General features: G+C 47.6%; 1 protein-coding gene across 3 annotated transcripts; it reads right to left on the minus strand.

The window, feature by feature from the left end:
• Positions 1–25,552, minus strand: LOC308474606 (Golgi-associated RAB2 interactor protein 3-like). 3 transcript variants are annotated; one of them, XM_081001127.1, is made up of 9 exons: positions 25,359–25,552; positions 20,708–20,825; positions 15,793–15,950; positions 13,468–13,637; positions 11,876–12,134; positions 10,392–10,630; positions 6,210–6,307; positions 2,260–2,427; positions 1–351 (listed from the first exon to the last, which is right to left on the minus strand). In XM_081001127.1, exons 2-8 carry the CDS (start codon positions 20,823–20,825, stop codon positions 2,327–2,329), a joined length of 1,143 nt encoding a protein of 380 aa, XP_080857253.1. In that variant the 5' UTR covers positions 25,359–25,552; the 3' UTR covers positions 1–351; positions 2,260–2,326. The 3 variants fall into 3 exon arrangements, with proteins under 3 accessions (XP_080857253.1, XP_080857254.1, XP_080857255.1); XM_081001128.1 differs by lacking the exon at positions 1–351 and having other exon boundaries at positions 2,386–2,427; positions 10,366–10,630; XM_081001129.1 differs by lacking the exon at positions 1–351 and having other exon boundaries at positions 2,388–2,427; positions 10,249–10,630.
• Positions 25,553–25,770: the final 218 nt, after the last annotated feature.

A 25,770-nucleotide genomic window follows, 5' to 3' on the forward strand; every position in this document is an offset into this window, starting at 1 on the left:
TGGCAGTGAAAACAGACTTTTTAATAGAATAAAATAAACCTATCTCCACCTTCCCTCTTCCCTGAGTTCTTATTTGCAGATTCCCCTCCTCTTCCTCTGCCTCCCTCCTTCTAACTTTGCTTCCAGGCTTCAAGTCCTCTCCTCTCTGAGCTCACAGAATCCTGGCTCCTGCAGACTCCAGCCCTGGGCTTTGAAGGGTGAAATCACCTAGGCGTGACAGAGAGGCATCCATCGCCTTGCATATCAGAGGGACAAACACCGCAAGGTTGAAGCATTTTGAAGTACTGCAATAGCTGCTATCTCTGGACGGTGATGAAAATGATGACGATGATTTCTAACCTGCCTTTTTGGCTTGGAAGTGAAAAAGAAAAACGTTAAAACAGAAAATTAATTCTACATTTTCCTTGATAGGAATGCTTTCTCCCACCTCCACCCAAATTTTCTACTCTTTTAACTTCATTGTACAAGAAGCAACCGTCCGTATTCAGCAGTCCCCTCCAACAGAAGCCCCAAATGTCTACTTAATTGCATTTAACTTTTTCAGTGCTTTCCATTTTCAGGCAAAGGTGTCATTCCTCAAGTTGCCATGTGCCTATAGCCAGTAGTACGACTCATGCAACACGCTGGTGACTAATAAAGGTAAAGGTAAAGGGACCCCTGACCATTAGGTCCAGTCGTGGCCAACTCTGGGGTTGCAGCGCTCATCTCGCTTTATTAGCCGAGGGAGCCGGCGTATAGGATCTGGGTCATGTGGCCAGGATGACTAAGCTGCTTCTGGCGAACCAGAGCAGCGCATGGAAACCTTCCCGCTGGAGCGGTACCTATTTATCTACTTGCACTTTGACGTGCTTTCAAACTGCTAGGTTGGCAGGAGCAGGGACCGAGCAACGGGAGCTCACCCCGTTGTGGGGATTCGAACTGCCGGCCTTCTGATCGGCAAGTCCTAGGCTCTGTGGTTTAACCCACAGCGCCACCAGCGTCCCACTTGGTGACTAATATACACACAATAATTACCAAAACGATTATGCATTCTTTATCAATCTTCTGAGAAAAATACAAAACCTTATGCAAAGCCACAGAGACTTGCGAACTACCCATCCTAAGATGAATTTATAATGTCTGATTTCAATGGATTTTTCAAGTGCTTAACTCAGTCTATAGCCAGGCTGATTCAAAAGTAGTGATTTTTTGTGAAGTAGTGAAGCAGCTGATCTCCTGACTCCTTTTCCTCTAAGCACAAACAGAACTGAATTCCCGCCCTCTGCACCTCCTTTTAGCTGGCAGCCCCTGAGTGATGGAACTCCCTTTGCAAGTTCACGATCCCATACCCTCCAACTTTTCTCCGATGAAAATCGGGACGTCCCATTCCATAATGATTATCTTAATTTAAACCCCACCCATCTTCCTGGGTTGCCCCAGCCACTCTGGGTGGCTTCCAGCATATATAAAAACATAATAAAGCATTAAATACTTTGAAGAATCTTCCCTATACAGCATTGCCTTCAATGAAAATAGGGACATCCCTGGAAAATCGGGACTTCAATACCAGCCCTTGCTGAATGCCAAAGGAGCATAGCTTTACCCTAGCCATTAACACCTGGGAGGATGTTTTCAGAATGTGCCCTCTTCCTGGGACTGTAATTACGTAAACTTTTTAAGATACTGAATTTTGATATATATATTCAAACAGTTTACACACTGCTTAAGCAGCTTAAAGGTAAAAGGACCCCTGACCATTAGGTCCAGTCGTGGCCGACTCTGGGCTCATCTCGCTTTATTGGCCGAGGGAGCCGGCGTACAGCTTCCGGGTCATGTGGCCAGCATGACTAAGCCGCTTCTGGCGAACCAGAGCAGCGCACAGAAACGCCGTTTACCCTCCCACCGGAGTGGTACCCATTGATCTACTTGCACTTTGACGTGCTTTCGAACTGCTAGGTTGGCAGGAGCAGGGACCGAGCAACGGGGGCTCACCCTGTCGTGGGGATTCGAACCGCCGACCTTCTGATCGGCAAGCCCTCGGCTCTGTGGTTATGCAAAAAGTGAAAATCGAATGCTTCTGAATCCCAGTTCCTGGAAATCAAAGGAAGGGAGAGGGCTCTTGTGCCTGGGTCCTGCTTGCGGGTTTCCCACAAACATCAAGATGGCCACTGTGAGAACAGGATTCTGGACGAGATGGGCCATCGGCCTGATCCAGCAAGTTCTTCGTCTGTTCCTGTTAACAATAAAATCTAAGGGCCACCAAAGGTCTTGCTCTGGTACCTGAGTCCCTGGTTTCCCTTTCTGCTTCCTCCATAACATTCAGGCTGAGACGATTCCCCATCTCTGCTCAGTTTTTCCTCTTCCCATCTTCCTGCCTTTCAGCTGTTTTGGAGACGATGGAATAGAGCGTGACAATATTAAGACTGCTGGATCCTTCTTTTTTCGGAACTGCAAAAAAAGACCAAACCAGACACACATACAGTCATACCTCATGTTACATCCACTTCATGTTAACGTTCTTTCAGGTTATGTCCCGCGGCGACCCAGAAGTACTGGAAAGGGTTACTTCCGGCTTCTGCTGCTCGCGCATGTGCAGGTGTGCAAAATAACATCACGCGCATGCGCAGAAGCGGCGAATCGCAACCCGTGCATGCGCAGACGCACTGCTGCGGGCTGCATTCCTTTCATGTTCCGAATGGGCCTCCGGAACGGATCCCGTTCACAACCAGAGGTACCACTGTATCTACGTAAGAGAGGAATAGCAGAGACCTTGACCAGTCATTCCATTTACATTCCACCTTCCTCTTCCAAGGATCTCGAGGTGGTGTACATGTTTGTCCTCCCAATTTTATCCTCGCGACAACCTTGCGAGGTAGATGGGGCTCAGGGACGGTGACTAGCCCAAGGCCAACCGTGAGTTCCATGGCTGAGTGGAGATACGAACCCTCATCTCCCGGGTTCCAGTCCTTTGCTGAAGTGTCAAGAAGGAATGACTGAACTGAAAGACTACCACACCACCATTCTTTATGCCCAAAGTCAGAACCGTCCCCTTAGGGCAGTGGTGGAGAGCCTTTTCCATCCTGAGGCCCACATTCCGGGCAACTTCCGAAGGGCCACATGTAATTACTACTGTAATTCGCTCTATGCGGGGCTGCCCTTGAAGATGTCCCAGAAACTCCAGCGGGTGCAGAATGCTGCAGTGAGGCTCCTCACGGGGTCCCTGCCATGGGAGCATATTCACCCAGTGCTTTACCAGTTGCACTGGCTCCCGGTGGAGTATAGGGCTAGCTTCAAGGTGCTGGTCTTGACCTTTAAAGCCCTTTGTAGCTTAGGGCCCTTGTATTTACAGGACCACCTCTCCTGGTCTGCCCCGCAGAGGACCTTAAGGTCCATGAATAATCATAGTCTAGAGGTCCCAGGCCCTAAGGAAGTCAGATTATCCTCCACCACGGCCAGGGCCTTTTCAGTGATGGCTCCAACCTGGTGGAATGCTATGTTCCATGAGACCAGGGCCCTGCAGGATTTAACCTCCTTCCACAGGGCCTGTAAGACAGAGCTATTCCGCCTGGCCTTTAATTTAAATTCAGCCTGATCTTTTATTTCCTTCTCTTCCCTCCCCCTCCCCTTTTATGAAGATCACCCGCTCTGAGACCCCACAGCTAATTCTCCCCTGGCCTCCTCGCTGGCCCAAGTAGGACTAATTCAGCCAGCTAGCCCTTGTGACCATCTAACGTTTATTGGATGGATTTTCCCCCAAACTGATTTTTGAATTTATTGTTATTCACACTTTTATACTGTATTTTATGCTGCTTTTACAATTAAGTGTTTTAAATTTGTTGTCAGCTGCCCTGAGCCTGGTTTTTGAACTGGGAAGGGTGGGGTATAAATAAAATTATTATTATTATTATTGTTGTTGTTGTTGTTGTTGTTGTTGTTGTTGTTGTTGTGGCTGGAGCCAGAGGCTAAAGTGGGTGGAGCAAAGGTTGTCAATTTTTCCTTTGTACTGTTGGTTAGTTTCCATACATACCCCTCTCCATCCTCCATCAAGACTAGCAAGAATTAATTGCCGGGGGTTGGATTGGATGATCCTCTGGGTCCCTTCCAGCTTTTATGATTCTATAATTTAAGGGTACATCCCAGCCACTCAAAAATGTGGAATGAGGGGTGTGGTCTGGAAACTCTTCCAAGGGCCATATAGAGAAGCCCAGAGGGCTTCCTTAGGGTTAGGTCCGACGGCAAGCCCATACTGATAGCAGGGATTTCTTATAGTCACCCTTTGTCGACTAGCAACTGGTACAGGGAGGTTATCTAGAGTAGCTGAGCAGGATCAGGGCTGGCTTCCAGGAAGGTGGGCCCACCTACAGAGTAGATGGGTCCTTCTGAGCCCTGGGGTCCCGAGAACACTGGGTGCTGGCACCTGCTCCCAGAGTAGGCCATTGTTCTTCCACAAATTCCATTAGTGCAGGAGCTTAGTTGCAGTTACGGCTGAAATACTGCAATTCTGGCCACCAGCTTCATATTTTGGGTGGAAATTAGCCACTTCACCAAAAGGCATTCTCTCACCCAGCCTGGGTGAGGGCAGGTGAGGCTTTGGACTACTGCAATGCGCTCTATGTGGGGCTACCTTTGAAGGTGACCCGGAAACTACAACTAATCCAGAATGCGGCAGCAAGACTGGTGACTGGGGATGGACGCCGAGACCACATAACACCGGTCCTGAGAGATCTGCATTGGCTCCCAGTACCTTTCTGAGCACAATTCAAAGTGTTGGTGTTGACCTTTAAAGCCCTAAACAGCCTCGGCTCAGTATACCTGAAGGAGTGTCTCCACCCCCATCATTCTGCCCAGATACTGAGGTCCAGCGCTGAGGGCCTTCTGGCTGTTCCCTCACTGCGAGAAGCCAAATTACAGGGAACCAGGCAGAGGGCCTTCTCGGTGGTGGCGCCCTCCTTGTGGAACACCCTCCCATCAGATGTCAAAGAGAAAAACAACTATCTGACTTTTAGAAGACACCTGAAGGCAGCCCTGTTCAGGGAAGTTTTTAATGTGTGACATTTTAATGTATTTTTAATCTTTGTTGGAAGCTGCCCAGAGTGGCTGGGGAAACCCAGCCAGTTGGGTGGGGTACAAATAATAAATTATTATTATTATTATTACAGTGGTACCTCGGGTTACGTATGCTTCAGGTTACAGACTCTGCTAACCCAGAAATAGTACCTCAGGTTAAGGACTTTCCTTCAGGATGAGAACAGAAACCGGGTGGCGGCGGTGCGGCGGCAGCGGGAGGCCCCATTTGCTAAAGTGGTGCTTCAGATTAAGAACAGTTTCAGTGTGATGGCCTGGGAATCCGATTCAGAGGCTGAACCAGAGGAATCCCAGCCTGCACAGGAGTCCCCGCCTCCAGGGCCGGCTGAACTGGGGCAGGGGCTTGATTCTGAAGCGCCTGCACCTATGCCGGATCCTCAGGAGCAGGCACCAGGTGAATCCACTCTGGCTCCGGAGGGGGTTGAGGACACAGTGCCTACAGGTGCGCCTCTCCCAGCCCTGTCAGGAGAAGGTGAGCCTCCCCCTGGGTCCAGTAACCCTCCATCCTCTCCTGAACTGCAGACGCTCAGGGCAGAGAGGCGGAGGGAACTGGTTTCTCGCAGGAGGAGTGCTCGCCTTAAGGCCAGGAGAGACGGGTCTCCTGGGGGCCGGGACCGCCCCTGGCCTCAGAGAAGATAAAGGCCAGTCAGCCTGGTCCCAGGTTGCGGGAGCAACGTCCTTGAAGAGCTGTTTCGGCCAGCGCCCAGTCCTGTTCCCCCAGAGTTCCTGTCCTTGCCCGGCTCCTTGCTTTGGACCCCGCTTTGCCCGTGGAGGACTGTCTGCCGACCCTCGACTCAGGTCCTGGACCTCGCCCCACGGTAACATCCCCCCGGGACCAGCACATTCAGGTTAAGAAAGGACCTCCGGAATGAATTAAGTACTTAACCCGAGGTACCACTGTATATTATTATTCTGGAGTCACAAGGACCACCCAAATCCCACGAGGAAAGAAAGGGCATCCTTGTCAGAGGCAGATGTCCCTGTTTTCGCCTTCTTGAAAATCTCTCCGGAGCTAATATTGGGCCATCGTGAGGATGACGTTCTTGATGGGTCTGACTCAGCCAGGAGATGTGCAGGTCCTTCCTGTAATTCTCAGTGCAGAGAGAAAGGAGGAGAGTACGCGTGGGGAATGTTTTTCTACACACCTGGGAAAACTCGCGGTGGCGATCGAGGATTTTTGGTAGCTCTTGCAGACGAACTGCTTGACAAACTGCCAGGGGAAAAGCTTTCTGAGCTGAATAACCTAGAAATAACAACGACAATACTTAATGGTGCTTTACAGGCAAACGCAAGGGCCTTCAAGGTAGGCCAGCACTGTGACCCCTCCTATTACAGAGGTGGGGTGTTTGTGTCTGTGACTCAGAGGGGGCTTCACCTGAGCCCACCTGAGGCAAAGTTCATGGCAGAGGTCTGAACCTGGGGTTTCCTAATTTGTCGCCCAGCCTCTTAGCCACCAAATCTCAGAGCAGCTGTTTACCAGCTCCACCTGATACGCAGGATAAGACCCTACCTGCCCGCCTACTGTCTGGCCAGAGTGGTACATGCTCTAGTTATCTCCCGCTTGGACTACTGCAATGCGCTCTATGTGGGGCTAGCTTTGAATTTGACCCGGAAACTACAACTAATCCAGAATGCGGCAGCTAGACTGGTGACTGGGGGCGGCTGCCGAGACCACATAACACCTGTCTTGAAAGACCTACATTGGCTCCCAGTACGTTTCTGAGCACAATTCAAAGTGTTGGTGCTGACCTTGAAAGCCCTAAACGGCCTCGGTCCAGTATACCTGAAGGAGTGTCTCCACCCCCATCGTTCTGCCCGGACCCTGAGGTCCAGTGCCAAGGGCCTTCTGGCGGTTCCCTCGCTGCAAGAAGCAAAGCTACAGGGAACCAGGCAGAGGGCCTTCTCGGTTGTGGCACCTGCCCTATGGAACGCCCTCCCACCAGATGTCAAAGAGATAAACAACTACCTGACATTTAGAAGACATCTGAAGGCAGCCCTGTTCAGGGAAGTTTTTAATGTGTGACATTTTAATGTATTTTTAATCTTTGTTGGAAGCCGCCCAGAGTGGCTGGGGAAACCCAGTCAGATGGGCGGGGTACAAATAATATATTATTATAATATTATTATTATTTCTTTGTTTGCTATGGCTCGTATCCAGCCAAGCCAAAGGTTTGGTCTGAGTTCACACTGCACCTTTAAAGCACATTCAAAGCAGATTTTTCACCCTCAAAGAATTCTGGGCGCTGTAGTTTGTTGAAGGTTGCTTGGAACTTGCAACTCTATGAGGGGTAAACTTCAGTGCCCATAATCCTTTGAGGGAAAGGATGTGCTCTGATATTTTTTTAAAAGGCATTGTGTGTACACAGTCCGACTCTTGACTAATCAAGACCATTGATTTCAAAGGGTCCACTTTACAACATAGCCGGATACTACCCTACATTAATTCTATATGCTGTAAAAATATCTCAAGACTTTTTCCAATTTCCTTCCTCATGAAAACATCACCTGAAAAAAATTGCACGTTTTTATTTTATTTAAAAAACCTTAATAATCTGGATTGTTGCTTTCAAGGCTTTGGCAAATTGCCCTTTTTGGAAAGATTTTTCTTAAACTAAATGTATCTAAAGAGCAAATCTCAAATGACTATATATATATATATATATATATATGGCATGGTTTTATTTCTCATACAGATATTGCAGCAAATGTTCACTCATCGCCACCAGTAAATGCAAATGCCTGGGTCATTTAGGTCCTTTGTTCTCAATAATAATGGAACTTACAAGTAGAGAACATTTTTTTAAAAAATAAATCTTTATTATTTGTAAAGGGAATATTTGCATGAGTCAGTACTTCATTATCTCTTTGTAGCTTTGTACTTTTATCCTTCCAATCTGTGATGCTTTTATGATTTAAATTTTTGAATCTTTGCTGCCCCCCACCTTTGTTATGCTTGCACTATTTTTGTTAATAAATTAGTTAATTGAAATTTTTATTCTACAACTGACATTTATCGGTTTCACTTGCCTAGGCTTGTATTGTTTGCTATGCCACTAATTTTAACTTATGAAAATTATTTTTCCAAAATTGGGGGCGGGGGGGGGGGCGGTCACGGATTTTTGGAAAATATAGCAGTGGAAGATTTTCTAGAAAATGCCCCCCTCCCCAGCACTGGTTAAGTTTGCATTTTACATCTGCAAGGCTGCCATCATCCACATCTGCGAATGTTGTCAGCCGTTACATTAGTGACAGCTGGAGGATGGTCCGCCAAGGGTTTATTATCCCATTATACATGCCTTAGTAAAGATGAGCACATTGTAATGAACTCTACATGGGGCTACTCTTGAAGATCATTTGGGAAAATCATTGGGCCCTAAATGCAGTTATTAACTGGTGAAGGTCTCACGGGTCGTGTGACGCTGATGTTTAAAGAGATCTTGGCTGGCCGTGTCTTTGTTTCCCTGCTAAATTCAAGGCCCTCCTGAAAGCCCAAGATGTGTCATCAAATCACGGAATTGAACCCCCTGCAAAGCAGGAATCAGAGCTAAAGATCCCTGTCAAATGCCCACCCAACCTCTGCTTTAAAACCTCTAATGAATTAGAGCTGGACCATAAAGAAGGCTGACCGCCGAAGAATGGATGCTTTTGAATTCTGGTGCTGGAGGAGACTCTTGAGAGTCCCATGGAATGCAAGAAGATCCAACCTCTCCATACTTAAGGAAATCAGCCCAGAGTGCTCACTGGAAGGACAGATCCTGAAGCACAGCAGAGGTTATATTTTCTGAGAATCCTCCAGAAAAACAATCTTTCAAAGGACCTGTTGATGGCATTTTACCATGGTACTGTGGAGAGTGTTTTAACCTATGTTCTCTGTGTGTGGTTTGGGAGCTGCACAGTCAGGGGAAAAACAATGCTGTCCAGGGTTGTAAAGACTGTGGAGAGAATAATTGGGTGCACTCTTCCCACCTTGGATCAAATCTACGCTTCCAGGTGCCATAAGAAAGCTGCAGAGATAGCGCAGGATAGTGCGCACCCTGGAAATGATCTCTTTCAGCTTCTGCCTTCTGGAAGAAGGTACAGGGTTATAAAGACTAGGACTAGCTGCCTGAGAAACAGTTTCTACCCAAATGCAATTTTGGTTTTAAATGCAGTGTAAGGGACACTAGTGGCGCTGTGGGTTAAACCACAGAGCCTAGGACTTGCTAGTGAGAGCCAGTGTGGTGTAGTCTCGTAATCTGGGGAACCGGGTTCGCGTCTCCGCTCCTCCACATGCAGCTGCTGGGTGACCTTGGGCTAGTCACACTTCTCTGAAGTCTCTCAGCCCCACTCACCTCACAGAGTGTTTGTTGTGGGGGAGGAAGGGAAAGGAGATTATTAGCCGCTTTGAGACTCCTGAAGGGGAGTGAAAGGCGGGATATCAAATCCAAACTCTTCTTCTTCTTCTTCTTGCTGATCAGAAGGTTGGTTGTTCGAATCCCCGTGACAGGGTGAGCTCCCGTTGCTCGGTCCCTGCTCCTGCCAACCTAGCAGTTCAAAAGCACTTCAAAATGCAAGTAGATAAATAGGAACCAGTCCGGTAGGAAGGTAAACGGCGTTTCCGTGCGCTGCTCTGGTTTGCCAGAAGCGGCTTAGTCCTGCTGGCCACATGACCCGGAAGCTGTATGCCGGCTCCCTCAGCCGGTAAAGCAAGATGAGCGCCGCAACCCCAGAGTCGGTCACGACTGGACCTAACAGTCAGGGGTCCCTTTACCTTTAAGGTAGTCTTTATGTAAGTATATTGTACTCCATTATGGGGTATCAGAGTTTTTAGGGGCTAACCAGGTTGGGATAGCTGGGATAGCAAGCTTGTGGGTTTTTGAATGTCTGATGTAGATTTTTTCAATTTTGTTGTTTTGTATGGGACAATGACAATAAAGATTATCGTATCATATTGTATCGTATTGTATCGTATCGTAAAGACTCTCTGACAGATGTCTGTCTGTCTTCTGTTTAAAAGCCTTCATTGGATAATCAAATCTTAGAATTGCAGAGTTGGAGGGAACCCTCTGCCAAGCCTCTAGTCCAACCCTCTGCAATGCAGGAGTCACAGCTAAATAATCCTTGGTCGATGGCCATCCAACCTCTGTCTGAAAGGATGATATGGATGACCAGCTGACCAAGTGGTTAGAGCAGCCTTCCCCCTACCTGGCGCCACGCTCGCTGGTGGGAGTCGCAATCCAAGACATCTGGAGGGCACCAGGTTGGGGAAGGCTGAGTTTGAGACACGGCGTAGGAAATGTAACGATTCAACATTAGAGGCACCTTGTTCCGTCCTCTTCTGGTCTTACTTGGGAGTCTTTGGCACTGTGGGGACGCTGTCGTAGATCTCATAGCTCTCTGCCCTCACGTACAGGTCCCTTAAGCTATAGTGAAAGCGTCCTTCTGCCTCTATCGCTTCCCTCTCCTCTGTGGAATACTCCTCTTCCTCAAAGAGGACGCGGCTCTCGACAGGGCTTTTCGCTGCCTCCTCTTTCTCCTCCTTCTCCACCTCCTCCTCTTCTGGCTCCTCTGGAAGAGGAGAAACCTCCTGGAGTTCAGGGTGTAAGGGGGGAAAAGGGAGGAACTAGTCAGATGTAGCAGAAATGTCTGCAGGGGCAGATAATTTTTAAAAAATGTGTTTATTCACATTCCTCATGCAGGAGCCCAAGGCAGTAAACACACCATGATAAAACAGCTCTTTAGTTGCACCATCTATACTTACCCGAAGGAACTGGTTATTGTATTGTTTCTTGCTTTTGTCACCAAGAAATTGTAGAGTTGGAAGGGACCAAGAGGGTCGCTGAGTGAGTGCAGCCTCTTGCAATGCACAAATCGTTTGCTCCACACGGGGCTCAAACCCCTGGCCCGAGACTGAGAGTTTATTCCTCTACCAACTGAGCTGCCTCTCTCTCTCTCTCTCTCTCTCTCTCTCTCTCTCTCATTCATTCAGAAAATGAAATAAAAAGGAAGGAAGGAAGGAAGGAAGGAAGGAAGGAAGGAAAGGGAAGGGAAGGAAGGAAGAAAAGGAAGGAAGGAAGGAAGAAGGGAGGGAGGGAGGGAAGAAAGGAAGAAAGAAAAGGAAGGAAGGAAGATGGGAGAGAGGAAGGAAGGAAAGGAAGAAGGAAGGAAGGAAGGAAGGAAGGAAGGAAGGGAAGGGAAGGAAGGAAGGAAGGAAGGAAGGAAGGAAGGAGGGAAGAAAGGAAGGGAGGGAGGGAGGAAGGAAGGAAGGAAGGAAGGAAAGAAGAAAGGGGGAAAGAAAAGGAAGGAAGGAAGGAAGGAAGGAAGGAAGGAAGGAAGGAAGGAGGGAAGGAAGGAAGATGGGAGAGAGGAAGGAAGGAAAGGAAGAAGGAAGGAAGGAAGGGAAGGAAGGAAGGAAGAAAAGGAAGGAAGGAAGGAAGGAAGGAAGGAAGGAAGGAAGGAAGGAGGGAGGGAAGGAGTGAGGGAAGAAAGGAAGGGAGGGAGGGAGGAAGAAGGGAGGGAGGGAAGGAAGGAAGGAAAGGCAAGAAAATGACATATGAAAGGGGGGAGAAGGAGAACATAACTAAAACTCTATGGTACCAAGAGTAAATTAAAAGGAAAAACACAATAATTTACATTGTCACTCCTTGCAAGCCTTTTCCTACCTGGCCTGAGAAGGCCAGACATTGGCAGGATTGGCAGCGACAGCAGCAGCAGATAGAGTCTAATGTTTTATCCTCTTGTGAATTATGCTGCTTCAAAGGGTGCCTGCAACTCCCCTCGCCCAATTCTGGCCCCAAAACGCCCCCCCCTGCGAAGTCTTGCTCATACTCACCGCTTCGTCGTCGCTTGGGAAGACGCGGATGCTGAGGTTCTCCAGGACAGCGTAGGATTTGGGTTGTGGTTTCAGGTAGCAAGGGGGCGGGTGCTGGAGAAGGTAGACCAGGGAGAGCCAGCGGTCAAAGACGGGCTCCTCTTCCTCGCTGGTCGCGTGAAACCGAAGGTAATAAGTGCGCCCATTGATCAGCTTGATCTTGATGATCCGCTTCTCCGGGTCATGAATGGAGATACGCACATATCTCAGAGGGATGAGCCTGTAGTGGCAGCAGAGAGGACGCAGAAAGAGAATATTCAGGGCAACTCAGCAGAAGGATGCGGGGAGCCACTGCCTTGTACTGAAGGAATGGGTTTCCCAAAACCCAAAACTGACCGTGAAGGCAGTTTTAAACTGCACCAAAATCCCTATTTTTCCTTAGCTAAAATGCATAAACATTGAGCAAATGTACAACAAGAACACAGCTCTCTCCCTTATCAGTCCGTGGCGGCAATGAGTGACCTTGCCAAGTTCCAGTAGAGCAGGGATGAGGTGTCTGTACCTTATCTTATGTGCTGACCACAAAAGACGCACAGACCCAATCTGGGAACAGCGCCAGAGCGTGTTCTCGGAGATGACGACCTCTTCCTCCAAGATAAGAGTAGGAAGAGGAATTCCCTTTTATGGTTAAGAATACCAGAGCAAGAACATATGTGATGTCAACCTGCGTACATAGGCTGACGTGGTTGGATTTATATGGGAAGGAGGGAGAGGGTGCCTGGAGAATATATATACTGCATGAAACTTGTCATTTCTTTGGACTTGCTGTGGACTTGATCACGCAAGTGCCTTCTGCTATCCGGAGAGCAGAATAAACTCTTTCTTTGAATCAACCTCAGTGTCATTTGACTTCCTTCCTCCTGTCCCGGAGCAACGCAGACCCAATCGGTGAACTCCAATAAGGCTACAGTACCTAAGCCAAGAGGACCGATCCATCTAGCTTATCAAGACAGATAAAAGAAAGCCCTTCTTGCAGGGCATACTTAACCTGTGGAACTACCTCCCACAGGAAGCAGTGATTGCCACCAACTTGGATGGCTTTAAAAGAGGAACACACAAATTCTTAGAGGAGAGGGGCTATTGTTGGTGATTAGCCAGGATGGCTCTGCTCTGCCCAGTGGTGAAGCTGCATGCTCCGAAGAATGGATGCTTTTGAATTCTGGTGCTGGAGGAGACTCTTGAGAGTCCCATGGACTGCAAGAAGATCAAACCTCTCCATTCTGAAGGAAATCAGCCCTGAGTGCTCACTGGAAGGACAGATCCTGAAGCTGAGGCTCCAAGACTTTGGCCACCTCATGAGAAGAGAAGACTCCCTGGGAAAGACCCTGATGTTGGGAAAGATGGAGGGCTCAAGGAGAAGGGGAACGACAGAGGACGAGATAGTGGGACAGTGTTCTTGAAGCTACCAGCATGAGTTTGACCAAACTGGGGGAGGCAGTGGAAGACGGGAGTGCCTGGCGTGCTCTGGTCCAGGGGGTCACAAAGAGGCGGACACGACTAAACGACTAAACAACAACAACACAGCAGTACTTGGATGTGATGCCTTAACTTACCTGGTGAGCATTGGTTCCTCTGTGTCCTCAGAGGAGACTTGGCCAGCAACAACAGGGCGAGCAATAAACATCAGAGTGGGTAGTGGCAGCTTGATGTTGGTGGAAGCAATACCGATGATGGCCTCATTGCACTGGTTGTGCATGAAGATTTGCTGGCCCCTTTTCGTCACCTGGGGTAGCAGAAATAATAATAATAATAATAATAATAATAATAATAATAATATATTATTTATACCCCGCCCATCTGGCTGGGTTTCCCCATCCACTCTGGGCGGCTTCCAGCAAAACACTAAAATACAAAACCTATTAAACATTAAAAGCTTCCCTAAACAGGGCTGCCTTCAGATGTCTTCTAAAAGCTTGGTAGTTATTTTTCTCTTTGACATCTGGTGGGAGGGCGTTCCACAGGGTGGGCGCCACCACCGAGAAGGCCCTCTGCCTGGTTCCCTGTAACTTGGCTTCTTGCAGCGAGGGAACCGCCAGAAGGCCCTCGGAGCTGGACCTCAGTGTCCGGGCAGAACGATGGAGGTGGAGGCGCTCCTTCAGTTCTACTGGGCCGAGGCCATTTAGGGCTTTCAAGGTCAGCACCAACACTTTGAATTGTGCTTGGAAATGTACTGGGAGCCAGTGTAGGTCTTTCAAGACCAAGAGTACCGTAACCAAGAGTACCATAACTGTTGGAGAAGGTCATGCCAAAAAAAAAAAAGCTCTCCTAGATTAGACTAGGAGGCTGATCTGTCAGGGGCTGGCTGGATGACGAGGAGTGGTGGACAACAGCAGCTGGAGAATCCCTAGGGAAGCCTCAGAAGTGTGGGATGTAATGCACTGGGAGCAGCCAAGTACAGCATTCCTTGTTTTCCTAGAGTGGACATGCAAGGGAATGTTTGGTCCAGCCAGTTGAAACTTCCTCCTGGCCTGGATCATCCTTCCTTGCATGTGACTAGTGGGTGGGCACTGGTAAAAGGCCAAGGCATTCTGCCACTCTCTCTATTTTCCATCTTCTTTTCATCCCGCGAACTTCCCTGACTGCTAACTGCAGTCACTAGGTCAACCCACATATGGAGTAAAACTGTTTGTATATGCTTGTAACTTTAAGCCTAAAGGCTGCCTTCAGGCATCATGCTCTGCTCTGCCTGATCGTGAGTAAACTTTCTTTTTGTTCCTTATGAATAAGACTGTGGTGTCTTTATTCTTTTAGGAGGGATTCAAGGGGTCTTACCAGGAAAATACAGTGGTACCTCGGGTTAAGAACTTAATTCGTTCTGGAGGTCTGTTCTTAACCTGAAACTGTTCTTACTCTGAAGCACCACTTTAGCTAATGGGGCCTCCCGCTGCTGCCACGCCGCCACCGTGCGATTTCTGTTCTCATCCTGAAGCAAAGTTCTTAACCCGAAGTACTATTTCTGGGTTAGTGGCATCTGTAACCTGAAGCGCCTGTAACCCGAGGTACCACTGTATTAGAACCCATTTCAATTTGGACAAGCCAGATTGTATTGTGTATTGTGTATCCTCTCCTGCCACCCTGAACATACCCACAAAAAGAAGCTCAGATCCCAGGGTGTGGTGGTGGGACATTGAGGACACGTCAGATGGGGAAGGAAGGGTTGGATGCTCAAGAGGCAACAGGCTTTCATAAGCAAGAGGAGCCAGGTGCAGAAAGCAGTTCAGATTCAGCAGATGAAGCAGAGGTGGAGAGGACACAGGTTGCAGAAGCTTGCTGTATTAAGCTCAACCTTGTCTCCAAGGACACGGAGGTCTTTGTAGCAGAACAAAGAACACAGACACCCCCCACACACACATAGTTTGAGGCTTAGAGGAAGTAGAAGGCAAAGACCTCCAGTTCTGGCAACTGCTTCATAGGGGCCAGTCCTGTCTGTAGGCATTACTACATTGTACACTGTTTCCTTGAATGAAGAGTTAACTTTTCTGCTTGTCTCTGCATCTTCGGTGATGACCTGCATCTGAACCAGCCCTGACATCATTTCTGGGTCAACCTTGTCACTTCCATCTTCAGGAGAGACACTCTTACTGCCGTAGGTTCCCAAGGCTTCTCTTACATTTCCCTTTATTGTCCTAGAATCGTAGAACTGTCCAGTCCAACCCCCTGCAACTTGCTCTGACAAGCTATAGGAACAGAGGAAGCTGGCCATTTGTCCGTCTAGCACAGTATTGTCTCCAGCCTGTCCCAGCCTACCTGGGGATGACCGAACCTGGGACCTTCTGCATGCAGGACAGATGTTCTGCCACTGAGCCACAGAAAATAGGATGCCGGGCACCAGAGTTAGTTGAGGTCATTGCAGGCCACCTCTCTGCAGTTCCATTTACCTGGAAAAAGCTGCTCTCGAACATGGCAACAGACCGAAAGTTCGGGTATTCTCCTTTCCCGAGGTATTTCTGCAGAACTGTCTCAATCGGGGACTGGGTCAGAGAAGAGAAGTCAATGTTTTCATGTGGGCTGTGGAAGAACTTCAGGATGCGGCCACCTGCAAAGAAGATTCCACAGCCTCAGCGTTACATGCAAAAGAGTGCAGTTTTTAATAATAATAATAATAATAATAATAATAATAATAATAATAATAATTTATTATTTATACCCCGCCCATCTGGCTGGGCTTCCCCAGCTATTCTGGGCAGCTTCCAACCAAATATTAAAATACAGTAATGCATAAAACATTAAAAGCTTCCCTAAACAGGACTGCCTTCAGATGTCTTCTAAAAGTCTGGTAGTTATTTATCTCTTTGACATCTGATGGGAGGGTGCCACCACTGAGAAAGTCCTCTGCCTGGTTCCCTGTAATCTCCCTTCTCGCAGGGAGGGAACTGCCAGAAGGCCTTCGGCGCTGGACCTCAGTGTCCAGGCAGAACGATGGGGGTGGAGACGCTCCTTCAGATATACTGGACCGAGGCTGTTTAGGGCTTTAAAGGTCAGACCAACACTTTGAATTGTGCTCAGAAACATACTGGGAGCCAATGTAGGTCTTTCAAGACCGGTATTATGTGGTCTCGGCGGGCGCTCCCAGTCACCAGTCGAGCTACCGCATTCTGGATTACTTGTAGTTTCCAGCTCACCCCACGTACAGCGCATTGCAGTAGTCCAAGCGGGAGATAACCAGAGCTTGCACTACTCTAGCGAGGCAGTCTGCGGGCAGGTAGGGTCTCAACCTGTGTACCAGATGGAGCTGGTAAACAGCTGCCCTGGACACAGAATTGTCCTGCGCCTCCATGGACAGCTGTGAGTCCAGAATGACTCCCAGGCTGCGCACCTGGTCCTTCAGGGGCACAGTTACCCCATTCAGGACCAGTCCTCCACACCCGCCCGCCTCCTGTCCCCCAAAAACAGTCCTTCTGTCTTGTCAGGATTCAAGCTCAATCTGTTAGTTGCCATCCATCAGCAGTCCAATCTTGTGTAGACATGTCTACCCAGAAGTGAGATCCGTTCAGTTTGATGGGATTATGTCCAAATGACCTAAGATTGCAGGCTGAAACTCTGGACAAATGAAAAAGGTCTTTGCTCTCAGCTGGAAAGAATTTGGGTTCAAGCTGGAGTACACAGCTGAAATGTCAACTATCTGGAGGTACCAGAACAGCAGGCAGTTTTGGCAAGCAGCCTTCCACAACCTGGTGCCCTTCAGATGTTGTTGGGACTACAACGCCCATCATCCCTGAACATGGGCCTTGCTGACTTGGGCTGATGAGCGTTGGAGTACCACAACTTCTAGAGGCCATAGATTCATGTTAAAAAGTGTAGGGACAAGATGTCTAGCTTCTCCTTGCTGCTAAAACCTCTACTTCTCTTTTAAATCAGAACCAGTGAAGGCGGTGAAGATCCTGTGTGAGTGCCTGGAGGCGGTTGGAGGATGGATGGTGGCTAACAGACTGAGGTTGAATCCTGACAAGACAGAAGTAATGTTTTTGGGGGACAGGGGACGGGCGGGTGTGGAGGACTTTGGGTTCTCAAATTTCAGCAGCATTAAAATTCAGCGCCTGCTCTTGCTCCACTTCCATCATTGTTTGAGTGCCTCCTGTGAAAAATAGCACCCCTAAAACCGCCTCTGCGAGGCAGAGCATTGGTCTGACACAGTACATACAGTGGTACCTTGGTTTTAGAACAGCTTAGTTTATGAACAACTTGGAAACAGAACGCTGCAAACCCGGAAGTAGGTGTTTTGGTTTGTGAATTTTGCCTTGGAAGCGGAACATGTACCGCTTCCTGTTGAGTGTGTTCCATTTGTAAATCGAGTCCTGTGCTGCTAATTGGGCTTCCTGTTGAGTCTGTCGGCTGTTGAGTCCCAAGCACCCACGCAACACAGAGGTGATATTTGGAGCTTTTGTGTTTGCTATTTTTTTGTGCTTTTGTTTGTGTGGCTTTTTCGTTTTTTTGACTGTGACTTGTTCCTTGTTTTATGCGACTGACATGTGACTGTGGCTTGTGACTTCGTTTTTGTGACTGTGTGGAACCCAGTTCAGCTACTGATTGTGTGATTGTGGAAATGGATAAAAGCCCCTCATCCAAACAATGATATCATCAGTGCACATAAGGTGAAAAAAAACTTAATTTGAATTTTTATCATCTACAATGCTGCCTTATTTATTTCATAGTACAGCACATTGATTATTGCTTTCATTTTATGGATCAATGGTCTCATTAGATAGTAAAATTCATGTTAAATTGCTGTTTTAGGGGTTGTTTTTAAAAGTCTGGAACGGTTTAATCCATTATGCATTACTTTCTATGGGAAAGTGCGCCTTGCTTTTAGAGCACTTCGGTTTTGGAATTGCTTTCCGGAACGGATTACCGTATTTTTCGCCCTATAGGACGCACTTTCCCCCCTCCAAAAATGAAGGGGAAATGTGTGTGCGTCCTATGGGGCGAATGCAGGCTTTCGCTGAAGCCTGGAGAGCGAGGGGGGTCTGTGCGCACCGACCCCTCTCGCTCTCCAGGCTTCAGGAAGCTATCCGCTAGCCGTGGGAGACGCAGCTCTCCCACGGCTAGCGGAGAGCTTGCCGGCACCCAGAAGCTTGGGGCGCACTGAGCTCAGCACGCCCCAAGCTTCGGGTTTCGCGCAGTCCTCCGCTAGCCGTGGGAGAGCTGTGCGACTTCGCGCAGCTCTCCCACGGCTTGTGGATAGCAGCCTGTTCTGGGGGCTGGGGTCGGGGGAAGCTTGGGCTTCCCCCGCCCCAGCCCCACACCTGGGGAAATATTTTTTTTTCTTTATTCCCCCCCCCCCAAAAAATTAGGTGCGTCCTATGGGCCGGTGCGTCCTATGGGGCGAAAAATACGGTAAGTTTGGGAACCAAGGTACCACTGTATAAGGCATCTTCCTAGGATGATAACAATTCATGCGCATGATGTATCTGGCTGCTAGTGCATGAAAGCTTAAGCTATAATCAATCTGTTTGTGATGAAGGTGCTCTGAGACTTTTGGGTTTTTGTTGCTTTTATTTTGCAGAGGCAGACTTGGCAAGGCTGCTCCTCTGGTCGATGAAATATTTGCAGTGTCTAGCAGCCAACAAATAAAGCATGAATCCAGCCTCGCCATTTATAACAGTGACATTTCCTATCAACACCTGTCCTCACACTACGATCGTAGCAGAAACACGAAGGGAGAGAGAGTCAGAGATAGGATCTATGGATTCAACTGTGCATCTGTTCTGCACCGTGTAGGGCAGCCAACCTGGTGTCTTCCAGATGTTTAGGCCCACAGCACCACAGCTGGGAAGAGATAAGACAAGGACAGGGATATCTTATAAAAATAATTTTATGGGCATTGTGACTTATCGTTATGTTTATTGATTATAGTTTAGTAATTCTTTACTGTTTCAGAAAAACATCTACTTCTGCCTGGAGACAGACAGGTCATGCATCTACAGCAGTGACCAGAGGAGGAATGACCGCTGGGAGGAGCGCAGAGAGAAGAAATGCCAAATCTTAAAAAGTGTAGTATAAGCACTGACAACTGGGAAACACTGGCCTGTGAGTGCTCCAGTTGGAGAACAGCCTTTCCCAAAGATGTCATGGGCTTTGAAGATGCTCGAACTCAGGACGCAAGGGAGAAATGTGCTAAGAGGAAGGCACGCTTGGCAAACCCTCAATATGATCAACTCTCGTCCGGAAACCTATGTCCCCACTGTGGAAGGACGTATGGATCCAGATTTGGCCTCCACAGTTACTTACGGACTCACTGTTAAGACCGTGTTCATGAAAGACAATCTTACTCAGCTATGAGTGATCGCCAAAAAAGAAGAAGTTAAACTGTGGAACTCACTGCCACAAGTGGCAGCAATGGGACCAATGTGGATGGCTACAAAAGAGGGTTGGACGAATTCATGAGGATGTTGCTATCAGTGGCTACTACTAAACACCGACAATTGGGAACCACTTGCCTGCGAGCGCTCCAGTTGGAGAACAGCCTTTACCAAAGGTGTCATGGGCTTTGAAGACACTTGAACTCAGGACGCAAGGGAGAAATGTGCTAAGAGGAAGGCACGCTTGGCAAACCCTCACCGTGATCAACTCCCACCTGGAAACCTATGTCTCCACTGTGGAAGGACATGTGGATCCAGAATTGGCCTCCACAGTCACTTACGGACTCAGTGTTAAGTCCATGTTCATGGAAGACAATCTTACTCGGCTATGAGGGATCTCCAAAGAAAAAGATGCTGTCCTTCATGGAGCTGGGCATGTTTAGCCTGGAGAAGAGGAGGTTAAGGGGTGATATGATAGCCATGTTCAAATATATAAAAGGATGTCACATAGAGGAGGGAGAAAGGTTGTTTTCTGCTGCTCCAGAGAAGCGGACAGGGAGCAATGGATCCAAACTACAAGAAAGAAGATTCCACCTAAACATTAGGAAGAACTTCCTGACAGTAAGAGCTGTTCGACAGTGGAATTTGCTGCCAAGGAGTGTGGTGGAGTCTCCTTCTTTGGAGGTCTTTAAGCAGAGGCTTGACAACCATATGTCAGGAGTGCTCTGATGGTGTTTCCTGCTTGGCAGGGGGTTGGACTCGATGGCCCTTGTGGTCTCTTCCAACTCTATGATTCTATGATTCATCCAAGGATGTAGGAAGCAATGCTTCTGAATCCCAGTTGCACTTGTGCTCTGATCCTGCATGGAGATTTCCCACAGGCATCCAGTCAGCCCTTGTGAGAAGAGCATGCTGGACTAGATGGGCCATTGGCATGATCCAGCAACCTCTTCTTACCTGTGCATGTTCTTAGGTACAGAGCACCTTGACTCACCTGCATGGCCTTGGAGATAGGCCTTTCTCCCCTTATGATCTTCTTTGTCTGACGTAGGCGACCTTGGCTGGCTGTTTTCTCCCCTTTGAAAGCCTGGTATCCTGGACAAAATTGACATCTGCACAATAGATAGTCAGAAGTGTTGGAATTTTGGGGATTTCCTGTGCTGACCTGAATGTTTGTTTTTTAATTTTTTTGTTTTGTTTTCCCCCCACTTTCATCCAGGGATGTTGAATAACTTTCCAAAAAATCAAACAATAACATACATCAAAATCATCCTATTAGATATACATAACAGTATATACTTTTGTCCCTTCTCATTTATCCTAATTTTTTTCGCCTCCCTTCCTCCCTCCCCTTTAACCTCTCCCCCCAAAACTTGTTCTCTCTTCAAATCTTTAACCATGTGCACAGATTATTCATTCTAATTTGGATGCTTGGGTTGGCTTCCCCCGTGCTATCTAATTCCTATAACTTGTCCATTTATTCAAAATATTTTGACATTTGTTTTCCCCTGTATCTTCCGTCATTACCTGTTCAAATATATCAGATTGTATATGTTCAAAAACATAGTCATTCCATATTTCAATTGTCCATTTGTCCTTTTCTTTACATCCTAATGCAATAACAAACATACCAGCCAAGATCATAATTTTATACCAATCTTGCTCTTTTCTTTCTGTTTTACTGTTTCCCAGTATTCCTGAGATAAGCATTTCTCTATGGACTTCTATCTTAACCTGAAATACCGTACATCAGAAATAACCTTTATAATCTTTTGCCAATGTTCCTTTACATAAATACACTCCCACCACATATGTGCATATACCCCTAACTCTTGACCACAATGCCAACACTTAGGACTCAATCCTTAACTATATATGCCAGTTGCGCCGGTGGATGTGACTTGACTATGGCAGCTCATTTCTTGCATACTCCTAAGGAATGTCTCTGTTTTGTCGCTTTCCTCGCTTAATTTTCAAGGGGTGGCAAAGGGTTGATTATTATTATTATTATTATTATTATTATTATTATTATTATTATTAATGCATATGCATTATTCCAATAATGGAATGCATGCCACGCCCCTGGAATGCATGCCACGCCCCTGGAATGCATGCCATGCCCCTGGAATGCGTGCCACGCCCCTGGAACATGTGCCATGCCCCGGAACGCACACCACACCCCCCTGGGCAGCATGCCATGCCCTGTGGGATACATGCCACTCCCCCTGGGATGTGTGCCATGCCCCCTGGGATGAGCGCTGCTCTGGGTACCGGAGCAGGTTGCTTCGCCTCTGGCCACGGGGCCTTGGAAGTGAGGGTGACCAGCTGCCATGTTCTCTGTCAGCATGAGGGGAAGGCAGAGCCTCGCAATCGGCTGCCCTGGGGCTGAGATCATCGTGCGATATCGGAGGTCCCTTGAAATCGGTTGCCTTGTTCTCCCTCACGCGAGGAGCCATATATTTCTGCATCTTGCCGGGTCAAAATCGTTATCACAGTGTGATTTCTAAACTGACTTTGGCCAATACAGTCATATCTCATGTTACGTTTGCTTCATGTTACGTTTTTTCAGGTTGCGTCCCGTGGAGACCCGGAAAGCCATTTCCGAGCTTGGGAGGAGAGGGGGTTGCGGGCTAACCCCTCCCACACACGCGGGGGCTGGCCTTTTGCCCCCGCGAGATCCAGGGAATCCCCGGGCGTGTTTTCGACCCGGACCCGCCAATCGGCGGGCTGGGGAGGCGTGGCCTAGCCTACTTAAGGCCAGGCACGCCTGGGGACCGCCCTCTTTCCCCTTTCCAGTTGAGCGGATTTTCAAAAGAAAATCCAAGAAGAAGCACACGTCTGCGAAGAAGAAAAGAAGTAAGCAGTCTGAGACGGAGGACGAGTCAGGTATGTCATCCTCGGATTCGGATAGTGATGGCCCATGGATGGTTACTGGGGTTTTGGTGAAGGCAATCATGGGATTCCACTTTGGGCGCACGAGAGGAGGGCCAATTCCCATCGTAAGACCTTCAATGGGGTACTGGAATGGAAGGATGGGGCGTTGGTCGAGGATGTAAAGGTTTCTACCAATCAGTCCAATCCAAAATCCAAAAAATCCAATCCAAAAGAAAACGTTTTTTCAGGTTGCGTCCCGTGGAGACCCGGAAAGGGTTACTTCCAGGTTTCGCCGTTCGCGCATGCACAGAAGCGCTAAATTGCCCGTCACGCATGCGCACATGTGCACAAGCACCAAATTGTGCTGCACACCTGTGCAGATATGGTGCTTCTTTTTTTTAAAAAAAGTAATGTTTATTAGAAGTTTAAAAGTTACAAAAAGAAAAAAGAGAGTTAAACAAAGCAAAACAATACAATACAATACCTAAAAAACAAAAAACGCTGCTTATCTTATCAAAACAAAAACAAGAACAAAAACAAAATCAATTAAAAACACACCCAATATTTCCATATCTTGTCTTTCATTTACTTGTTTCGACGACCTCCTCACACCTCCCTTTTTTGTATTCTAGTTCAGTTAGCTATTTCAGCAAATCCTTTCCATCTTTCTCAGTTTTTGTCCTAAAATTTATCTTAACACAATCTAACCTTATTTTTTTTCCCCTTTAGCCCATTAACAGTCTATTTTTACTTAATTCTTTATAACATTTCTGCTAAAGCCATATAACTCCATTCCAGCATCCTTCTAACATTCATTAATTTGCACATGCGCACAAGCACCAAATTGTGATGCACACCTGTGCAGATACGGTGCTTCAGGTTGTGGGCTTCTCATGTTGAGAACGGGTCTCCAGAACAGATCCCATTCGCAACCAGAGGTACCACTGTATAGTGAAAAACCGCACAGTGCTAAAACAGATCCACATTCTTTTTGGGCAAAAGAAGCGATGCTTATTTTGAATTTGCTTTTCTGATGTTCTGTGTTTGGCTGTCTATATCATATGCTGTGTGAGCCGGTGGCATATGAATGCTGGTTTCAAACAATAAATAAAAGTGGGTTTGTGATCTCACTATGTGAAAATGACAAAAATTTAGTTGTGGGAGGGGGGAAGGCAAGGGATGGAGCCGCAGACCCCCTGGGTGTGTTCTACAGACCCCCTGGGGTTCCCGAACCCCTAATTGGGAACCACTGGATTAGAGAATTGCAGCTGGAACTTCTGTGTGCTCGCTGAGAAGGAAGACCCACAAAACTGCAACCTTACAGGATTACAGTCAGAAACTACTCAGCTACCCTTGGAAGTAAGTGCTGGCTGTTTGCAGATCAGTCTGCTAATTAAGTAGCTAATTGAAGTGCGTGAGGTGTGGAAACCTCATTCTAGAAAGCAATTAATTATGGCTGAGAGCCAACAGATCAAGGGAAAGGACTTGTGGGGCAGGATTTGAAATAGTTTGAAACGGGAAACAAGCAAGGGAGAAAAAAGGTTTGCCCCAAATAGGGATGTTGGAGAATTCTGATGGGAACGGAAATTGCCAATCTTCACTTATTTGCCCCACGTCTAGAATGGAAACCCAGCCAATTAATGCGAACTTTATTTGATGTCACTGCTACTTTCAGTCCCCAAATAATAAGTACTTGATCACATGCCCCCCTCATTTGCATTGAGTGAGGGGGACTAACGTAATGACAACCTGGTTTACATAATTTGTCTCATTAATTACATAAGTTATAGAAATTAACTGCAACAGAGAACAATATTAATAATGTAGTTTTTGGTTGAAAATGACTTGCAGTGGAATGGAAACAGTGATGCATGTGTCAAATATAGGGCAGAACAGAAAATGAAGCCTTCTTAACATCTCTACCCGCAACACATCTTCCACTTCCCCTCCAGGGACTGTGCCTTTTCCCATCCACCTCTGCAAAGCAGCTAGGCTGCTATTCTGCACTTTCCGTTCTTAATGAAGAAGTAGAAGCAGTAAGAAAATAAAATATAAAAACAGTTTCCCCACTGAAATGCAAGAGTGGTACCATCTTTGTTCAGAGATTCCTACTTATTTTCATTTCTCGGAGCGGCCGCCAAGACCACATAACACTGGTCTTGAAAGACCTACACTGGCTCCCAGTAAGTTTCTGAGCACAATTCAAAGTGTTGGTGCTGACCTTTAAAGCCCTAAATGGCCTCAGTCCAGTGTACTGGTTTCCCCAGCCACTATGGGTGGCTTCCAGCAAAATATTAAAATACAGTAATTCATCAAATATTAAAAGCTTCCCTAAACAGGGCTGCCGCATTCTGGATTAGTTGCAGTTTCCGGGTCACCTTCAAAGGTAGCCCCACGTAGAGTGCATTGCAGTAGTCCAAGTGAAAGATAACCAGAGCATGCACCACTCTGACAAGACAGTCTGTGGGCAGGAAGGGTCTCAGCCTGCGTACCAGATAGAGCTGGTAAACAGCTGCCCTGGACGCAGAAACACTAATGGCCTCTTAGGCTTCCTCCATGTGAATAGGAGTTCACTTTTTGAATAATAAGAATGATATGTCACTGGAGGGGGGGGGATCAGGATTTTAGAGATGGGGACAGCCAAAAAAAGTTTGGGAACCACTGGTTCAGACGCAGCGGACTTCGGAATTCCAGTTGCTATGGGACAAATTTCGCAGGAAAGCGAAGTTTCCTTTGGGCTTCCCAAAGGCAAGCAAAAAGGCTCAGCATACCTGGAGGATGTAAATTCTCTCCCTGCTTGGACTAAATCCAGGGCCCCAGAATTCTCTTCAGCTCCACGGTTAGGGACAAGACCAAGTTACTGGGATGCCTTGAAGGGTCTGCTCTTCCTAGATCTGCAGCAGGCGAGCTGAGCTGCGTCCAGCCAAGACAAGGGGGTGGTGGGCTTCATTTCTCCCCAGCACCTCCTGCACCACTATTGTGATGTCACAATCCCACGATTGCATCACATCATGGCTTCATGTGACTTTTCCCCTTGCCCTGGGTAGCAGTTGTCAGGGAGCGCTGGTTGGAGGCACCAGTTAGGGAACCCCCAGGGGAACCCCCAGAAGAGGAAGGCTCAGAGCCAGGGGGTTGGTGGTGGGACGCCAAGGAGAGGTCAGAGGAGAGGATCGGGAGGAGGTG

Source organism: Podarcis pityusensis, assembly GCF_964106645.2.
Source record: "Podarcis pityusensis genome assembly, chromosome: 3".
NCBI classification, from domain to species: domain Eukaryota; kingdom Metazoa; phylum Chordata; class Lepidosauria; order Squamata; family Lacertidae; genus Podarcis; species Podarcis pityusensis.

What these genes read in the sequence shown, in the direction of transcription:
- LOC308474606 (XM_081001127.1), bottom strand. Translation starts at nt 20,825, where the DNA reads ATGTCAATTTTGTCCAGGATACCAGGCTTTCAAAGGGGAGAAAACAGC. An exon ending in TCGAGAGCAGCTTTTTCCAG is followed by an intron (nt 13,638 to 15,792) that starts GTAAATGGAACT and finishes CTGCTACCCCAG; the next exon opens with GTGACGAAAAGGGGCCAGCA. An exon ending in GCCACCGCGAGTTTTCCCAG is followed by an intron (nt 2,428 to 6,209) that starts GTGTGTAGAAAA and finishes CTTTTTTTGCAG; the next exon opens with TTCCGAAAAAAGAAGGATCC.